Here is a 16,635-nt window from a genome sequence, read left to right as displayed (position 1 = left end):
TTTGTTCATATACTTCTATTTTTTATTTTTTTTGTAATCACCTAAACTTTCGTTATTTCGGTTATATCTCTAAACCTAATTTTTGAGTCAATTTAACTTTTTGTACGTCAATATTTTTTTCGTATAACAACTCAAACTTTTTATTATTTCGATTACACTTCTAAATCTATATTTTCGAATCAATTTAACATATATATTTTTATATGTAAAAAAAAAGATAAATTGAAATAACAAAGTAAACGTCATACTTTATTCACGTCAAAATATAGCAGTTAAATTGACTCAAAAATATAACTTCAATGGTGTAATTGAAACAAAAAAAAGTTTGAATTGTCATAAAAAAAATCAAAGTACATGTGTTAAATTGATTCGAAAATGTATATCTAGATGTGTAATCAAAACAAAAAAAAATTAGAGTGACCATACGAAAAAACGTAAAAGTAAATAGATAAAAATATAAGTTTAACAAAAAATTATTATAAAGTTTTGCATGAAAAAATTTATATAAAAATTAAGAAACATTACATTTTAACCCAACCCATAGTCTCACGTATTTCATACATCATCGCAACACTTAAAAGGACGACTGTGCAATTCTCTCTGCAACAAATTCAGATCAAGATTTGAGACCTACTTCCGGCGCTTGGCATTGATATGGTCGTCGGGGCGGCGAAGAGCCTTGAAGTACCAGAGGAAGGTGAGCATGTCTCCGAAGAACGGAACGCCTATGTGGCCAGGAGGGAGCTTGGTGCCGGAGGCGGTGAATCGCCGCCTGAGGCAGAGGCAGTACCAGATGTCGTTCCACCACCACAGCAGCCAGCCTAGGAGCGGCAAAGCTCCCGCGATCCAGACCTGCATCTTTGACTCTGAATCTCGTCAGGCATGTCGTTTTCGGAGCTTTGTAATCGCGGCAATGATTCGATGTGAGATTATTCGCTAGCTCCGATTATTTCTGCTAGCCGACAAGGCCACCTCGACGGATGCCCTAACCTATTGCTTATCTTTTCAGCAATTCTTAAGAGTTCTTTTTAACTAACCAATTGCTTCTCTTTTCCTTTTGTTTTATTTGCAGCCAACCACCCAGTCACCAGTACTCCTTCTCCTCCTTTTCCCTGATTGCCTTCTATCATTGCAATGGCAAGCACAACCGACCTCTTTTCTTCCCGTCCCCATCCCTACCACTGTAACAATGAGTACCGTAGGCGCACTCGTCCCTGGCAGCCCTCTTCCTATCCTCCTCCCGTCCTCATCCCTCTTGATTGTCACCACTGCACCTTCTTCTACTATTGCAATGGCGGCCACTCCTCCTTTCATTAGGCCGACCGTAATAATCATTCACTTTTTCTCTTACTAGCAATCTCCACCATATCTCTTTTTTTTTTTTTTTTTGCATAATTTTCAACACATTTTCTTATTTTTTAAAATTTAAAATTAATTTCATGTTTTTTATTTTTCTCCGACTTTTTATAAAAATGAAAATATAAAAATAGGGATGAAAAATAAAAATCATTCTCCACAAATAAATAAGTCCTAGAGTTTTGAAGATGGAAACGTTATTAATAAACTTTATTATTCATGTACTTAAATTTTACATTTTTATTAGTATTTTATATTAATATTTTATGTAATTGTATTGACATAACACATAATATATAAGACTTGAAGAAATACTAATTTAGTTTAATACATAAATTTCATCACTAGTCTTATGAACTTTGTATTTCCTAATAAGTTGGTCATTTCTTTTTTTTTTTTTATTATCACAACCATAAAATTCTAATTTTTTAAATAGTTTTAGTTTTTTTTTTAATTTTTCATCAAATTTTGTTAAATGTAGTATACATAAATATAAACTTAAAAATCACTTAATATTAAAATTAACATAAATGTTAGAATCAAGTAATTTTGATATTAATATAAGAGCCGTGCTACAGTGCCATAAAGATTGACGCATGAACTTACCAAAAAAAATTAATTAAAGTTTGCCAAGACTGTCGGGCGAGCTTCATCACTGATGAAGCCCGCCCAACAGTGTGCACGGGCGGGCTTCATCATGGATGAAGCCCGCCCAAACTGCGCGGGCGAACCTGCAATGTGGCGGGCAAACTTCATGATGAAGTCCGCCCGCCACATTGCAATGGATGAAGTCTGCCCGGACTTCATTTGATGCTCGTGCGGTATGTTTGAGGCGAGGTTGCAATTTCAAGGTGAGGATATATTTGTCATTTGATGCTTTTTAGTCATCGCGTGTGTCAATTAATTCGGGTAAAGTAGGATTTTCCTTAATATAAATGTATGCCATGTTAATTTTTGCTAACAAAAATCGATGAAATTCCATAAAAGGACTAAATTATAACAAAAATTAAAATTTAATGATTCTAATAATAAAAATTAAAGTACAATAATCAATTTATTACAAAGTGCAAAGTTTAAAAATTAATAGATTAATTTACCCGTACTATTTTATTATTCGTTAGAGATGGCTTTCAGTAGCTCTATTTTGATATGTTTTTATTGGGTAAAGATGGTTTTTGTTGGTTCATTAGAGCTCACATGACGCTAATGAACTATCAAATATGATATATGCGTTAATTTTGGGGCCTCGAGGTTGAGTTTTATGAGTCTCAAAATACTCTCCTTTCAAGTCTCCTAAAATTATTGTCATCATCAATTAAGTTTAAAAGATTAATGAGTGAAATAATAGATAAAATTACTTTTTTTAACAAGAGTATTTATTAGAGTCTGAACTTATCCCTTTACCATTTGTCATTATTGTTACATAGTCTTTAGGGGACCTTTTCTAAAGGATAGTCCCCTAAAAAATGAAAACTCACTCGAGAGATCAGCTCCTGAAAGAATCTTTAAGGTGTCGCAAAAACTTGGCCATGTCCTCTAAGAACCTTTCGAGGACTCGCTTTCCCGAAGGCTTGGCCCATCCACTTTATCAACCATTCAGTTGAGCCACCTCCCAAAGGCCTTTGGAAGACTTTTCTCCCACAAGCTTGACCCAATCTATTCTTTAATAATCTAGCATGCCCATTTTCGAGCCTTCTTCCTCTAAAGACCAATCTTTGGAGGGGTTTCTTCTAGCCTTCCAAGTCTAGCCTGAGACAACCAAAGACCCATGCTCCATCATCCAAAGGTCCTATCACGTGTCTCCATGTATGCATGCCACATGTCTTAACGTGCCACGTGTCTCAGTCACCTAATGAGTATAAATACCCCTTGACCTTTTGGGGATCATAATCCCAAAGCCTTAGACCAAACCTCACACAGTTCATAAGTGCCACTTTTGAAGAGTCATTTCCCTTCCGAAACCTTTCTTTTGCATCACACTACATCTGCATCAGCATCTCTTCATGATAGCAGCACCTGACTTAGGCATCGACGAGTTCCCACGGGAGAGATCCCCATGTATCTTCTGACTGCCTTCTGCCTCGCATATTTGCAAACCAAACATCTCTTCTGAACACCCGTCAACTCTCTTGGACAATGGAGACTTCCAAAATGTCTCTTAAATCTTTCGAGCACCTTCTCTGAAGCCCCACAACCCTCTCGAAGACCCTTCTCTCTCAAGAAGGCCTTTTGAGTGCCTTCAACTTCGAAGACCCTTCAAGTTACTTTCATGGGGTTATTCACGGGGTATTTCTCTCGCTTTCTCGAATAGCTAATCAAGCCTCTGCATACATCACCCTTTAAGTATAGCGTGTTCTTTTACCATTCTAAGCAAATTTTGGACTTAGCCATCAAAGAATCTCCATCAAACATATCTTGGGCATCTTTACACTCAAACCACTAATCAGCAATCATAGTCTTGTGGGTTGAATACTTTTTTGTTTTCTATGGACAAGAGAAGAAAATAGAGCCTTTTGCTTGGCCTTGCACAAATTACTACCATTAACCAAAACAAACATTAATTTAGTCAAAGAGGATGACTTGATCAAGTTGTCACTGGTCTCTGTCACACGTTTGCAGTCTTTGTCGGCATGCAATAATTTTTTAATTAAAATATTATTTAAACACTTAATTATAATATTTTTTGATAATATTAATATATTATATATTTATGTTATGGACTAATCATAAAAATAATCTAATTCTTTTTATAAATTTATAATTTTATCCATCAATTCAAAAAAATATATTTATACTGATTTAACATATCATGTATTATATAATAATAATATTTATAAGACTCACATGTGCACTATAATTTTTTTTTATAATCTATTTACACTCCTCTTGAATTCATTTATAAATTTAAAAAATATTTGACACGAGTCTACAAGAGGAGTGTATGAATAGCATTTTTGTTTTCTTTATCATTTCCATGATGGTGGGGGAGAAAAAACAAAAATGTTTGATTGTTTGTATTCAGCTATGCTACTTTTCAGAGGAGATATTTAGGCAAATTTTCAAGATTGGCAACTGGGTAAGACTCTAGAGGATGCAAGGTGTCAATATAAAGAGTGTTTTATATAATGTGTGGACTCCAATCACACGTCAAATAATTGGATTGTGATAAGATGAAATTTGTATTAGTAGATCATGATTTCGGTTTCTTATCTCTGCGTAGTGAGATAAAGTCTCCACTTATAATTTACCTTAACTGTCGAAATCTAAAGCACGAGCGACAGGGGACCGCACAAAGATGATAAATCTCAAGATAAAGGTGAAAGAGTTAATGAATAAAAATAATTAGGTAAATTAATTACTAGTCCCTAAACTTTGCAATTTTATAAAAAACATTAATCATAGTATTTTAATTTTTATGAGCACAATCACTAAATTTTAATTTTTATTATAATTCAATCCTTCTTTGATTTTTTATTAAATTCTATTAACAAAAATTAATATGGTATACATTTAAAGGAGAGCAAAAATTTGGTTTATCCCAACTAATCGAATTGAACCAATCGAACTTGTCGGTTCAGTTTAGTTTTTTTTTTTATTGCATTGGTTCGGTTCGGTTAATTTTTCTCAAAAATTTTGTTTTTGATTTTCAATTTAATTTTTTAGTTAAAATAACTGAATCGACCGAACTTTAAAACAATGTTGTTTTGATATTTATAAAATGCCGTCATTTTTTTTTTATTTTGTGTGTTTTCTATTAATTACTTTAATTTTTTTTGATTTTTTTACCTTTTTTTGATTTAATCGGTTCGATTTAGTTTATATAATTTGAATTTGATTTTTTCGATTATCGATTAATTTAATTTTTCAGGTTAATCGATTAATTTAGTTTTGTTATATCGAAAATAATGTAATTGAGGGTTAAGTAGAATGAAATCTATGTTGCTAACATTACTTTTTTCTAGTTGCCAACCATTTCTCCATGGCCGGCTTAATTGTGGATGCCTAATCCATTTAAGACTTGTGTGGCCATGCTTAAAACAAAGAGATTTCTAGTGAGACAAAGGGTAACTGACAATACAGTGTGAAAAGAGTTTGGGCCCCAAAAGGACAGTGTTGACTGAACGTTAAGGCATGTGTGATTTAGGACACATATTAGGAACTTCCAAGGCTTATCTCTTTCACAGCCTTTCAAAATGTTTGTCCTCTTCCTCCCAACTTCAAAGTAGACATCTACAACTAAAAATCTTCCTATGAAACCAATGATTTGACAAAAATCAAAGATATCGTACAAAAGTTGTATTTGTAGAAGAAAAATAATACAACTCTGACGCAATTGAGCAATTGCATTGCTCAATAGGAGATAGAATTAGTATTTTATTCTTACCTATTTAATAGTGAAAAAGAAACACCCTATTAATAATGATACAGTAATGTTATGTTGTTTACTGGCAGGCAACATAGCATTTGCCCTCCAGTGAAGGGCGCACGCCCCACGTGCATGAGGCCGTGCACCCCTCACTGGTGGGTAAATGTTATGTTGCTTGCCAGTGGACAATATAGTATTGCTGAATAGTGATATTAAATCCTTCGTAAAAAGAGTCGTATCATTTTTATAGAAAGAAAAACTAGAATTATGCGAGTTCTTGATTTTCATTCATTGAAAATTTTTAAAAGAAAAAAAAAACTAACATGGTGATTTATGACAATACAGAAAGCTTAATTTATGAGTTATGTTAATAGATCACCACATTCTATAGAGTAGTGAACTAATCTCTAGCAAGAGATAGTGACTCTGTTGCAATCTACCATAATACTCCAAGAGACCTATATAAAAAACTGGTAAGAAAATAGAAAAACTTAACGCAGTGATGTACGAACATAAGAAAAGGTGGATTTATGAGTTGTTTTTGGACCCCCACATTTTTGTAGGGTAGTTAACTAGTCGTTAGCTTGAGGTTTGACTTTGTTGCAATATAGCTCCAACCAAACCTTAGCTTTGAGGAGAGCTTGCTCTGCTATAATAAGCCAACAAGAGCCCTATGTAAACACACAGAGAGGGGGGCAGAGAGAGAGATTCTTTGAGAGAAAGAATGGAGAAGGATGAGAGAGTGATTGCAAAGGATGAGCCCAAGTATAGAGGAATCAAAGCCATGCCCTTTGTCATAGGTAGTTAACAAAGTAGCAGCTAGCTCAACACAACAATCTTCTTCTTCTTTTTCTTCTTCTTCTTCTTCTTCTTCTTCAATTTTGATGACCAATTTAACAGATTTTTTGAAAAAATGCAGGAAATGAGACATTTGAGAAGCTGGGAACACTTGGGACCTCAGCCAACCTCTTGGTGTACCTCACCAATGTCTTCAACATGAACACAATTTCTGCAACTAATCTCATCAACATCTTCAACGGCACCTGCAACTTTGGAACTCTTCTTGGAGCTTTCCTCTCCGACACTTACTTCGGCAGATATAAAACTCTGGGATTTGCTTCCATTTCCTCCTTCCTGGTACTAATCCCAGACCCTTCTTTCTCTCTTCTCAACTATATATGAAGCAATAGTACCCATATAATTTTCAGACACAACCATTATATATAGATAGAGTTAATAACTTTCATCTTCCAGAACTTTTGTTTTCTTTCTTCAAGCTTCAAGAACTCATGGTCCACTATATTGAGATCTAGCCATACTGTTCACCAAAACTATAGCTAGTTCTTTGTCTCATTAACATTCTATCCTTCACAAAAACCACAATCTTACAAGGATATCTACAACTTAAGCAACCATGAAATTTTTTGTTATTTAATGAACTTAAACATAATAAACATCATATATACCTTTCACTGTAAATAAATCTCCTTAAGCTCACAAGTGAATGATTTGTTAATAGAACAATCACCAATTTCCAGTGTAATCAGCACAGAGCCTTAGGGTAGTGGGTAACCCTAATGGGTTATGGGTCTTCTTGCCCGTGTGGTTATCATCCACATATTTTAACATCTTCTGTTGACTGCAGGGTATGCTTATACTGACACTCACAGCAGCCATCTCCAAGCTTCACCCTACAAATTGTGGAACAGGACAGGCTAGCACCTGCATTGGCCCAACAGCAGGACAAATGACTTTCCTACTTACTGGTTTTGGATTCCTTGTGATTGGTGCTAGTGGTATAAGGCCATGTAACTTGGCCTTCGGAGCTGACCAGTTCAATCCCAACACTGAATCTGGGAAGAGGGGAATCAGCAGCTTCTTCAACTGGTACTACTTCACCTTCACCTTCGCGATGATGGCGTCGCTGACAGCTATCGTCTATGTGCAGTCCAGTGTCAGCTGGGCTCTGGGACTGGCAATTCCCACATTCCTCATGTTCTTGTCTTGCTTCTTCTTCTTCATCGGTACAAGAATTTATGTCAAAGTGGTGCCTCAGGGAAGCCCCTTGACAAGTTTGGTGCAGGTCATAGTGGCCGCAAACAAGAAGAGGAGCTTTAAGTTGCCAGAACAGCCATTTCCCTCCCTCTATAATCATGTTCCCATTGGTTCAATAAACTCAAAGCTTCCTTACACAGATCAGTTCAGGTACTAATTCTATGTTCTGATCCAAATACTAGTGACGCAACATGGATTCTCTCTACTTCAACTCATTATGCTTTCTTGGATCTCAATCAGATGTTCCTGATCACAAGCTAACCAAAACAGTTGACGACTTGTTCATTCCAGGTTTCTCAACAAAGCAGCAATCATCACCCCGGAAGACCAAATCAACACAGATGGATCAGCAGCAACCTCATGGAGACTGTGCAGTGTGCAGCAAGTCGAAGAAGTGAAATGCTTGTTGAGAGTTCTACCCATCTGGGCTGCAAGCATAGTCTTTGGTGTTGTGATTGTCCAACAGCAGACCTCTGTAGTATTCCAAGCCCTCCAATCAGACAGGCGCCTGGGCAATGGCGGCTTCAAGATCCCAGCAGCTTCCTACATGGTCTTCTCCATGTTGAGCATGACCATATGGATACCAATCTATGACAGAATAATTGTCCCAGCACTTAGACGACTCATGAAAAACGAAGATGGTATCACAATCCTCCAGAAGATGGGTGTTGGCATGGTCATAGCTGTGTTCACGATGCTTGTATCAGCTCTAGTAGAAAGTCATAGGAGGAAGCTAGCTCTAACTAGGCCAACATTAGGAGTTGAACCCAGAAAAGGTGCAATTTCTTCAATGTCAGGCTTGTGGCTAATAGCTCAGTTGGCACTGGCAGGGCTTTCTGAAGCATTCACTATCATTGGCCAAGTCGAATTCTACTACAAGCAGTTCCCCGAGAATATGAGAAGCATTGCTGGGTCTTTCTTGTTCTGTGGCATGGCACTGTCAAGCTACTTGAGCAGCTTTTTGGAATCTGTAGTCCACAAGACAACAGGTGGAGCTGGGAAGAGAAACTGGTTGGATAATGATCTTAACAGGGCTAGACTGGACTACTTTTACTACCTAATTGCTGGTTTGGAGGTCCTAAATTTGGTCTACTTCCTAGTGTGTGCAAGGTGGTACAAGTACAAAGGGGCCACACCCAAAACAGTCGATGTACCCCTGGAAAAGATGGATTCCAAAAAGCCTCCTGTTTGATATCTCAGTAGTGGAACTCGCTGGGGCATCAAATTATGTGCTTTAGCAGAATTGAGTTATACTATAAGCAATTCCCAGAGAACTGAGAAGCATTGATGGGTCCTTTCGTTTCCATTGTTTAGACTGGAAATGGGAACAAAGACACTTGAAAAACCTCTAGCTTGATGTTTGAAGTTCATAGGAGATACAATATTAAGACAAGACAACACAATTAGATTGAACTTGATAAAGAATAGCTGCAAATACTCATGTCTTCTTCTATTTCCAAAGCATTTGTTACTTCAGCTTATATAGCTAGAACAGGGAGAATCCTATTGCTTCTAACTTGTGCCTAGTTATAGCTTTCTAGTCATTCTCCTCCAATGCTAAAGCGGTAATCTCAATGAGATGTTACGGCAGAATTTCATAAGGCCCAGAAATTTATAAAGTTTCCATGAATTCGCATTTCCATTTAAATAACTATCGATCATTCTTTGCACAAATTTATGAAATCACAAAAATAATGGCTAATCATCAAATACAAATAACATGATCACACAGAATGTGCTTTTATGATCGATATTTCATGGTATGAAACAAAACAGATCCAAGTTGAAACTCGGGAGCATTGGGACATCAAGCTCCTCAAATCCAGTTCTTCAGTAAGAGATGCAACATTAAGAGAAGTCCACACTTCTCTCTACATAGAACAGAATGGAAATTAGCTGCAGATTACTGTCATCTTCTTTGCTATTTCCAATGCATTCGCTAGTTTAGCGTATATGACTCAGACAGAGTGAAACATATACCTTTTAATTTGTGCCTAAATGCTAAAATGGTATTTTCAATGAGATGTTACAGCAGATATTTCACAAGGCTTGAAAATTATGACCTGTCTCATATATGTACAACATAGAGATTGTGGACTTTCCATGAATTCACATATCCATCAAATAACTACCTGACTATTATTTACACAAAGTTATGAAAGCACAAATCACTGATCATCAAATGCAAAAAACATAATCAATATACATGGTGACACATATTTGAAATAATTGTAATATGTACCTTCACAATTTCTCGCACAGGAATGTGCTTCTACAATCCATACTTACATGGTGCAAAAGAAAACAGATCCAACTTGAAATGCAGGTACACTGGGGACATCAAGATCCTCAAAAACCTGATTTTTCAGTAATAATCCACATCCCAACTTTCCTCATATAGGATGCATCTTCATTCTGAATCTTGGAAGCAAAGCATCATTCAGGGGGTGCCGAGGAAACAAGATAAGCACCATTCAGCTCAAACCATAATTGTTTGACCAGTGACCCCATCCTGAAGCTGCAAGGAGCCATCCTTCATCAGGTTAAGGCTCAAGCTCTTGAATCTCTCCCTCGAATACTGACGAGATGCTTTTCTCCAATCAGTTCCAGCTTTCATCATAGCGACAAACTCATCATAACTGATTTTCCCATCCTGATAAATCTTTGGCCAATTATTATGGAAAGACAAAAGAGATAGGAGGAGGAAGGGAAGGCATGAAGTGCTAATCTACAAAGTTAAAAGGCAGGTATTACTGACATTTCAATCATTTTTGAAATTTAATCAGTTTAAATCCTCAAAAATCGGATAAACTAACTTCAGATATATCTTGCTTAGATCAACGATTATCTGAAGTTGTATCATTTTGACCGTAATGGTTTTAGAGGCAATCTTTTGGAATGGAAACCAAAGAGAAAGCAAAGGTTCTAAGTTTGATATGACAAATAATGGTAAAACTCAAATGTCAACCTTATTAGTGTCAACCTCTCGCATGATCTCATTAAGTACATCAGCATCAATTTCACCTGATTCATCTGTCAAGGCTTCTTGTAGCTCATGAAGTTCAATAAAACCACTTCCATCTTTATCGAAAAAAATAAATGCTTGCCGGAAATGTGCATCATTCTCCATCTTCTGTAGATGAATGGTTACAGCAACAAATTCCCCATAATCCAGTACTCCATTCCCATCAACATCAGCCTAAGAAACATCCAAATAGCAATATTTGGTTTGTAAGAGATGGATATAATCTTCAAATAAATGTGTTAACTTTTCAGCACTACACTGCCTTTAGGTTTTTAATGTACTTCGAGACAGATGTAAGTGTTCCATGAACCAAATCTTATCAGAGAGCTTCAGAAGTACCATATACATGTTAAAGCCTAGTACTGGAAAAGGAAACGGAAAAAAGTAGTTAAAGGAAAAGAAAACTATATCCTGCCTCACAAAAGATGAGATCATGCATATGATATACATTAATAGTTATGTGACAAAACGCTATAAGAAATTTCGTGGAACTTGCTTTTAAAATGTGCTCATAAGATCTATCCCGCAAATAGAAGTCCTACTACCCTTAGAAACTGACCAAAAAGAAATAATAGAAATGGAGGCACGATGAATATTTAATCACTTTAAATCTGAAGTTTTGATAAAGTTTGGCAGGCAAAAGAAGCATGCAGGAGCAGCCTGTTTTAATATCAGCAAAACTAAATCAAGATGCCAATCCAAGGTATGAAAAATCAAACCAGCAAAATCTCATGTACAATATAGCAAGTCACTTCCATAGTAAATCTTTTAGCAGCGAAAGAAATTTACCGCATCCATCAGCAACTTCATTTCAGGTTCAGCCAATTGCGAACCAACCTTCCGAAGCCCTGCCCTTAGTTCCTCGTATGTTACTTTTCCATTATTGTCAGTGTCCATCAACATAAACATGTCTCTGATTACTTCAACCTCTTGAACTGATAAGTGCTCTGCAATTACCTACAGCATTTAAAAAACAAACCCCACATCATATGCAAAAATATTCATCGGATGCAGATACTTGATATAACAGCTACACAGAAAGTACATACAAACCGACAAGGACTTTATCTTCAAAGCAGGAAGACCATTATAGTTCATAATTACATGATTGCAGTTAAGAATTAGTTAATGTGAGCTCTATGAATGAATTCAGTCAGTACAAACAGCATTCCTGTCACAAAGACAAGCACCAACAGACAAATATGTTGAACTAATATTGATAATTACCCTCAATGCTTTCTTTTTGAATCTGTTCATCACAGAAAACTGTTTGAGCCTTGCTCTCACTATATCTCCTAATGGGACATTTGGAGCTTTCTTCGCATTTCGTATCCAGGGGTGCTCTGCCAAGTAGAAAAACAAAGAGTTACTTCAAATGAAATAAGTCATGGTTTAAAAAGAAAAATAAAATTAACCTCCCAACAATATTGTTAGGAAATAAATACGTGCACACCCTTCTTAAAAGGATTACCTTATCAATTGTGAGAGAGATTAAAGTAAAAAAACAAGACTGTAGTTACACATTACAGTTTATCCCTATAATGTAGGGCCTTGCCTCCAAGCAACGAAGCCGTAATTCCCAAATTTCCATTACAGTTTTTCCCCGTGTTTGATATATTCAATTCCTTGCCTCCAAGGGTTGTATTTGTCCACACCTTTGCTATCCCTAGCTGAGTTATTTGGTTAAAGACAGTACTAATACACCAGTCCAATGTCCTAGTTACACACGACCAGATTGGGGTAACCCAAGCCTGTATTCATCACTCAATGACCCACTTACGTGCCCCAATTCATGGTTAACACAATCATTGCTCTAAACTTACCGTGTGGCCCATACTTGGTGTGTTGATGATACATTCACAGACCTCATAACAGATGCATTGTCCATTGTCCTACCAACTAAATTCAGTTAAGAATTAGTCTGTTATAGTCGCTATTACTTGGCCCAGCTCATCAAGTACATTGAAGTCTCATCAAACACTTGCAATAAGGAACATAACCATAGCAAAGGAGCATCCATTAGGAGCAGCCCTCTAATAGACTAAACATTCTAAATTCTAATAATCAAGCGAAACATGATTGTAGAAACTCTCTTGGGCAATTTCAAGTATTATGTCACTCAAGACTTCGGAAACACCCTTTAAGTCTAGCAGCTGAAATTTTCAACAGGAACAGCGAACAAAAAGTCAGTGACAATGCATCCACATTTTGATTGCTTAAAACTGAATGATTTTGCATCAATAAGACCGATCAGAAATGTCAAGTTGGTGACATTCTGCTGAGCCATCTATTTCTCACATATCGTTCATGAAAAGTAAAATGAATGGTATAGAGACAAGAAAAAGAAGGATAGATAGCCTACTTCCACAATGGACAAAGGGACTTACCAAGCACCTGCTGAGCAGTCAATCGTTTTCTGGGGTCTGGCTCTAACATCTGCCGAACGAGGCTTTTGGCATTATCAGAAACCTGAGGCCATGGCTCCCTCTTGAAATCAATCACCCCGCGCAGGATCGCCAGTGCAACACCCTGTTCGGTTTCTGCAGCATGCAGTGAGAGAAAATAACTCAACAATCCAACTCATCTAACAGTTTATTCTGCAATTCTTCATATAAAAGAAGACTAGCAATTACCTGCCCAAAATGGAGGAACCCCGCATAACAATATATAAAGAATCACGCCGGCACTCCATATATCGACCTCTGGTCCATAATTTCGCTTCAAAACCTCAGGCGCCATGTAGTAGGGACTACCCACAATCTCTGAAAACCTCTCCCCTGAAAGGAAAGAGGAAAGAAATCAAGGCAACTGATTACCCACAGTTTTGATTGTTTTCAAATCAGAATTCAAAGTGAACAGTTAAATCAAAGTATACTAAAACATGTCAGCAATCTTAGATAAATGTGGAAATATATCAAAATGGAGAACTGAATTTAAACTATGAGATTTAAAACCCAACCAAACCCTTAAACCCCAAGAAAACATTCAAATTTACAGGAAAAAAGGAGGAAAACCCAGTAAATCTGAACAATCGACCGAGGGCCTATCAACACTTGTGCGACCCATATAACAAAAAAATCAAAATTTGAAACTAAACAATTAACCAAAATTTTCCAATGATTAGAAGACTAGGAGAAATCCCAAAAAAGAAAAAAGAAAATTCCATCGACACTACTACATCACTGATCATTAATGGCAACGACTAAAACAATATCAATATAGTTCAGATCACACCGTTGTAGCATACCAGGTTGGAAGAAGACGGAGAGGCCGAAATCAATGGCCTTGAGAGGAGAATTCTCCTTTTTGCTGGCAAACAAGAAATTCTCCGGCTTCAAGTCCCTGTGCATCACCCCGTTCTCGTGACACATTCTCACCACCTCCGCCACAGTCCTCGCCACTCCGGCGGCCGCCCGCTCGCTGTAGTGGCCCCTCGCCACAATCCGGTCGAAGAGCTCGCCGCCCTCGCACAGCTCCATCACCAGGTGCACCGCCTCGTCGTCCTCGTAGCTTGCCCGAAACCTCACCACGTTCGGGTGCTCCGGCATTTTAGACATTATCTCCACCTCCCGCCGGACGTCCTCCACGTCCACCGCCGTCCGCAGCTTATTCTTCGATATCGACTTGCAGGCCAGGGCCTCCCGGGTCTCCCGGTCGGTGCAAAGGTGGGTCACTCCGAACTCTCCCCGGCCCAGCTCCTGACCCAGAACGTACTTGTCGCCGATGCGGCTCCGGCGGGCGAAGTCTTTCAGGACGCGGATCGGGCCCTGGGGATCCGAGTAGGGATTGGGTTGGGGTCCGCGGACTCGGGCCTTCTTCTCCTTCTTCTTCTTCTTGTGGCAGTGTTCTTGGGCGTTGTTACGGCGAAGACACGCATTATAGTTCCCCATGACTCACTGAGCGTCTCCGTCACAGGTGGTGGCTGAGCCGGCGGTGGCGGTGCTGGTGGTGGCGATGGAGTTGGCGTGCATGGACGGCAGACTGAGAAAACTCTGAAAAGGTCAGTGGAGGGGCAAAAGTAGTTTTACGGAAACGTCCATAATATTTTATATTATTACCATCAAGACGTGCCCTCGTCTTTTTTTATATATATTGGATAAATTTATTAATATTATTAAATAATTATATTAAAAAAAAATTATACCCCTATTCGTCTTCCTATAAACTTAATTTGAATCGACGTTCAAGTGCTTGTTTGTAAACTTGGTCGTTCCAACCTTGTTTTAAGATAGTAAGTATTTTTTTTCTCATTCATTCAAAATATTCAAATTTCATCCGACTAATCTCTAAGAGTGAGCGATATTCCATTTCAAAATATTCAAATACATACACAATCTATACATACTCAAAATTGAACATTCGATATATTCCATACGAGTCTTGTCTTCTAAGCTTATTGTTATTTTTTAATAATAAGTATTTTTTAATAAAATATTTTTTATAATATTTAAAATTTGGGTATATGTTGAAGTATATTGATATTATACGTTCTATATAAATAAGTATAAAATCAAATTTAAAATGAACTTTAAATTTAGAGTTCATGAAAAGACTTATTTGAAAGTCGCTTAAACCTCTCTCATGTAATATAAACTAGGCAACAAAAAAATAGGGGTGTTCAATCAACTCGGATCAAGACCGAAATTGACAACAAAATTCAAACCAAAGGACAAACTCAAAGAAGACAATGCCAAACTAGATCGAAGATCGATTTTTTAAATTTTTTGAACGCCAAACTAACCTTTCGATCTTGGATTGTATCAGGTCTTTTAGTCCAATCCTATCCAATATAATTTGATCTTTCAACTTGAATCGAAATTCAAACATTCATACGAAAAAATTTATATACAAATAAGTTTAAACCTTAATTTTGAGCTTGACTCCCTAATCCAACAAAATTCTAAACAAATATGCATAAGCATTTACGGAGTTAGCTCAGCTCGATAGCAACTCTAACTAAACAAAGAATGTCGTTATAATCACCTACATAAATTAGTTTGTCATTTTATTTTGATATACTCCTAATATAAATACTAAATAGGCACAAGGATTCCCAATTGCATTGCCACAAAACATGCTATGCTCAAGTATAGTTGGTTTAGAGGGCTATTCTAATTTTTATTTTTAAATAAAAAATACTATTTATATTAATTTGCTAAAAATGTTATTTTGTATTTTGCATTAATATTTTGTATATTTAAGAGCTTGTCTCTTCATTACCCGTCTTTTCTTTGATTTTTTGTTAATAATATATGAAGAGAATATATCAAGTTTGGCTTTAACAAATCATATTTTGAATATACATATTACTAGAACGAGATCATAAAGGCTTGTACATCTCTTTTCTCTGAAGCAGAGAAAGAGTTTATTATGGTCAATACAATGAGATTTGTGGAACTAATAATGCCTTTACGCGTGCGTTCAAAAACATAGGTTGATTATTGAGCCCATTCTGATTTAGTCCACCACTCAGAATGTGATATGACATATAATATAAAATATCATTATAAATATTAAATTTAAGTATTTAAATAACAATTCGGCTAATTTGTTTATGTTTAATATATAATCCCACCCCATGGTTATGGCTGGCCACCAAATCTACTAGATGACAACCAATATTTGTATATTACTTGGAAGCAAAGACAGATATGGTCACACTATATGCATATAAAATGTTAATTATATTTATAATTAAAGGTGGCTGGTGTGGTCCCCATGTATTGTTAAATATAAAGTGACCAATATGATTACTTTAATGCCGTTTGGTAGCGAATGATTATGCCAAAAATTGGTTTACATTGTTGGGGGCAGGAGACCCTAATCTCAACCA

At 36.7% G+C, this 16,635-nt stretch overlaps 2 protein-coding genes across 3 annotated transcripts; one reads left to right on the top strand and one right to left on the bottom strand.

The window, feature by feature from the left end:
• Positions 1-6,355: 6,355 nt before the first annotated feature.
• On the top strand, positions 6,356-9,428 carry LOC127789815 (protein NRT1/ PTR FAMILY 2.10-like). Its single transcript, XM_052318820.1, has 4 exons — positions 6,356-6,522; positions 6,642-6,859; positions 7,368-7,927; positions 8,069-9,428. The coding sequence occupies exons 1-4, from the start codon at positions 6,447-6,449 to the stop codon at positions 8,967-8,969; spliced, it is 1,755 nt and encodes a 584-aa protein (XP_052174780.1). The 5' UTR covers positions 6,356-6,446; the 3' UTR covers positions 8,970-9,428.
• A 398-nt stretch (positions 9,429-9,826) lies between these two features.
• On the bottom strand, positions 9,827-14,807 carry LOC127789817 (calcium-dependent protein kinase 30-like). 2 transcript variants are annotated; one of them, XM_052318821.1, is made up of 7 exons: positions 14,050-14,807; positions 13,436-13,579; positions 13,190-13,342; positions 12,030-12,145; positions 11,592-11,759; positions 10,746-10,976; positions 9,827-10,505 (listed from the first exon to the last, which is right to left on the bottom strand). In XM_052318821.1, exons 1-7 carry the CDS (start codon positions 14,690-14,692, stop codon positions 10,257-10,259), a joined length of 1,704 nt encoding a protein of 567 aa, XP_052174781.1. In that variant the 5' UTR covers positions 14,693-14,807; the 3' UTR covers positions 9,827-10,256. The 2 variants fall into 2 exon arrangements, with proteins under 2 accessions (XP_052174781.1, XP_052174782.1); XM_052318822.1 differs by having other exon boundaries at positions 9,827-10,430.
• Between the last annotated feature and the right edge of the window lie 1,828 nt (positions 14,808-16,635).

Source organism: Diospyros lotus, chromosome 14 (assembly GCF_014633365.1).
Source record: "Diospyros lotus cultivar Yz01 chromosome 14, ASM1463336v1, whole genome shotgun sequence".
Lineage (NCBI taxonomy): Eukaryota > Viridiplantae > Streptophyta > Magnoliopsida > Ericales > Ebenaceae > Diospyros > Diospyros lotus.
This window is presented reverse-complemented; position numbering and strand designations above follow the sequence as displayed.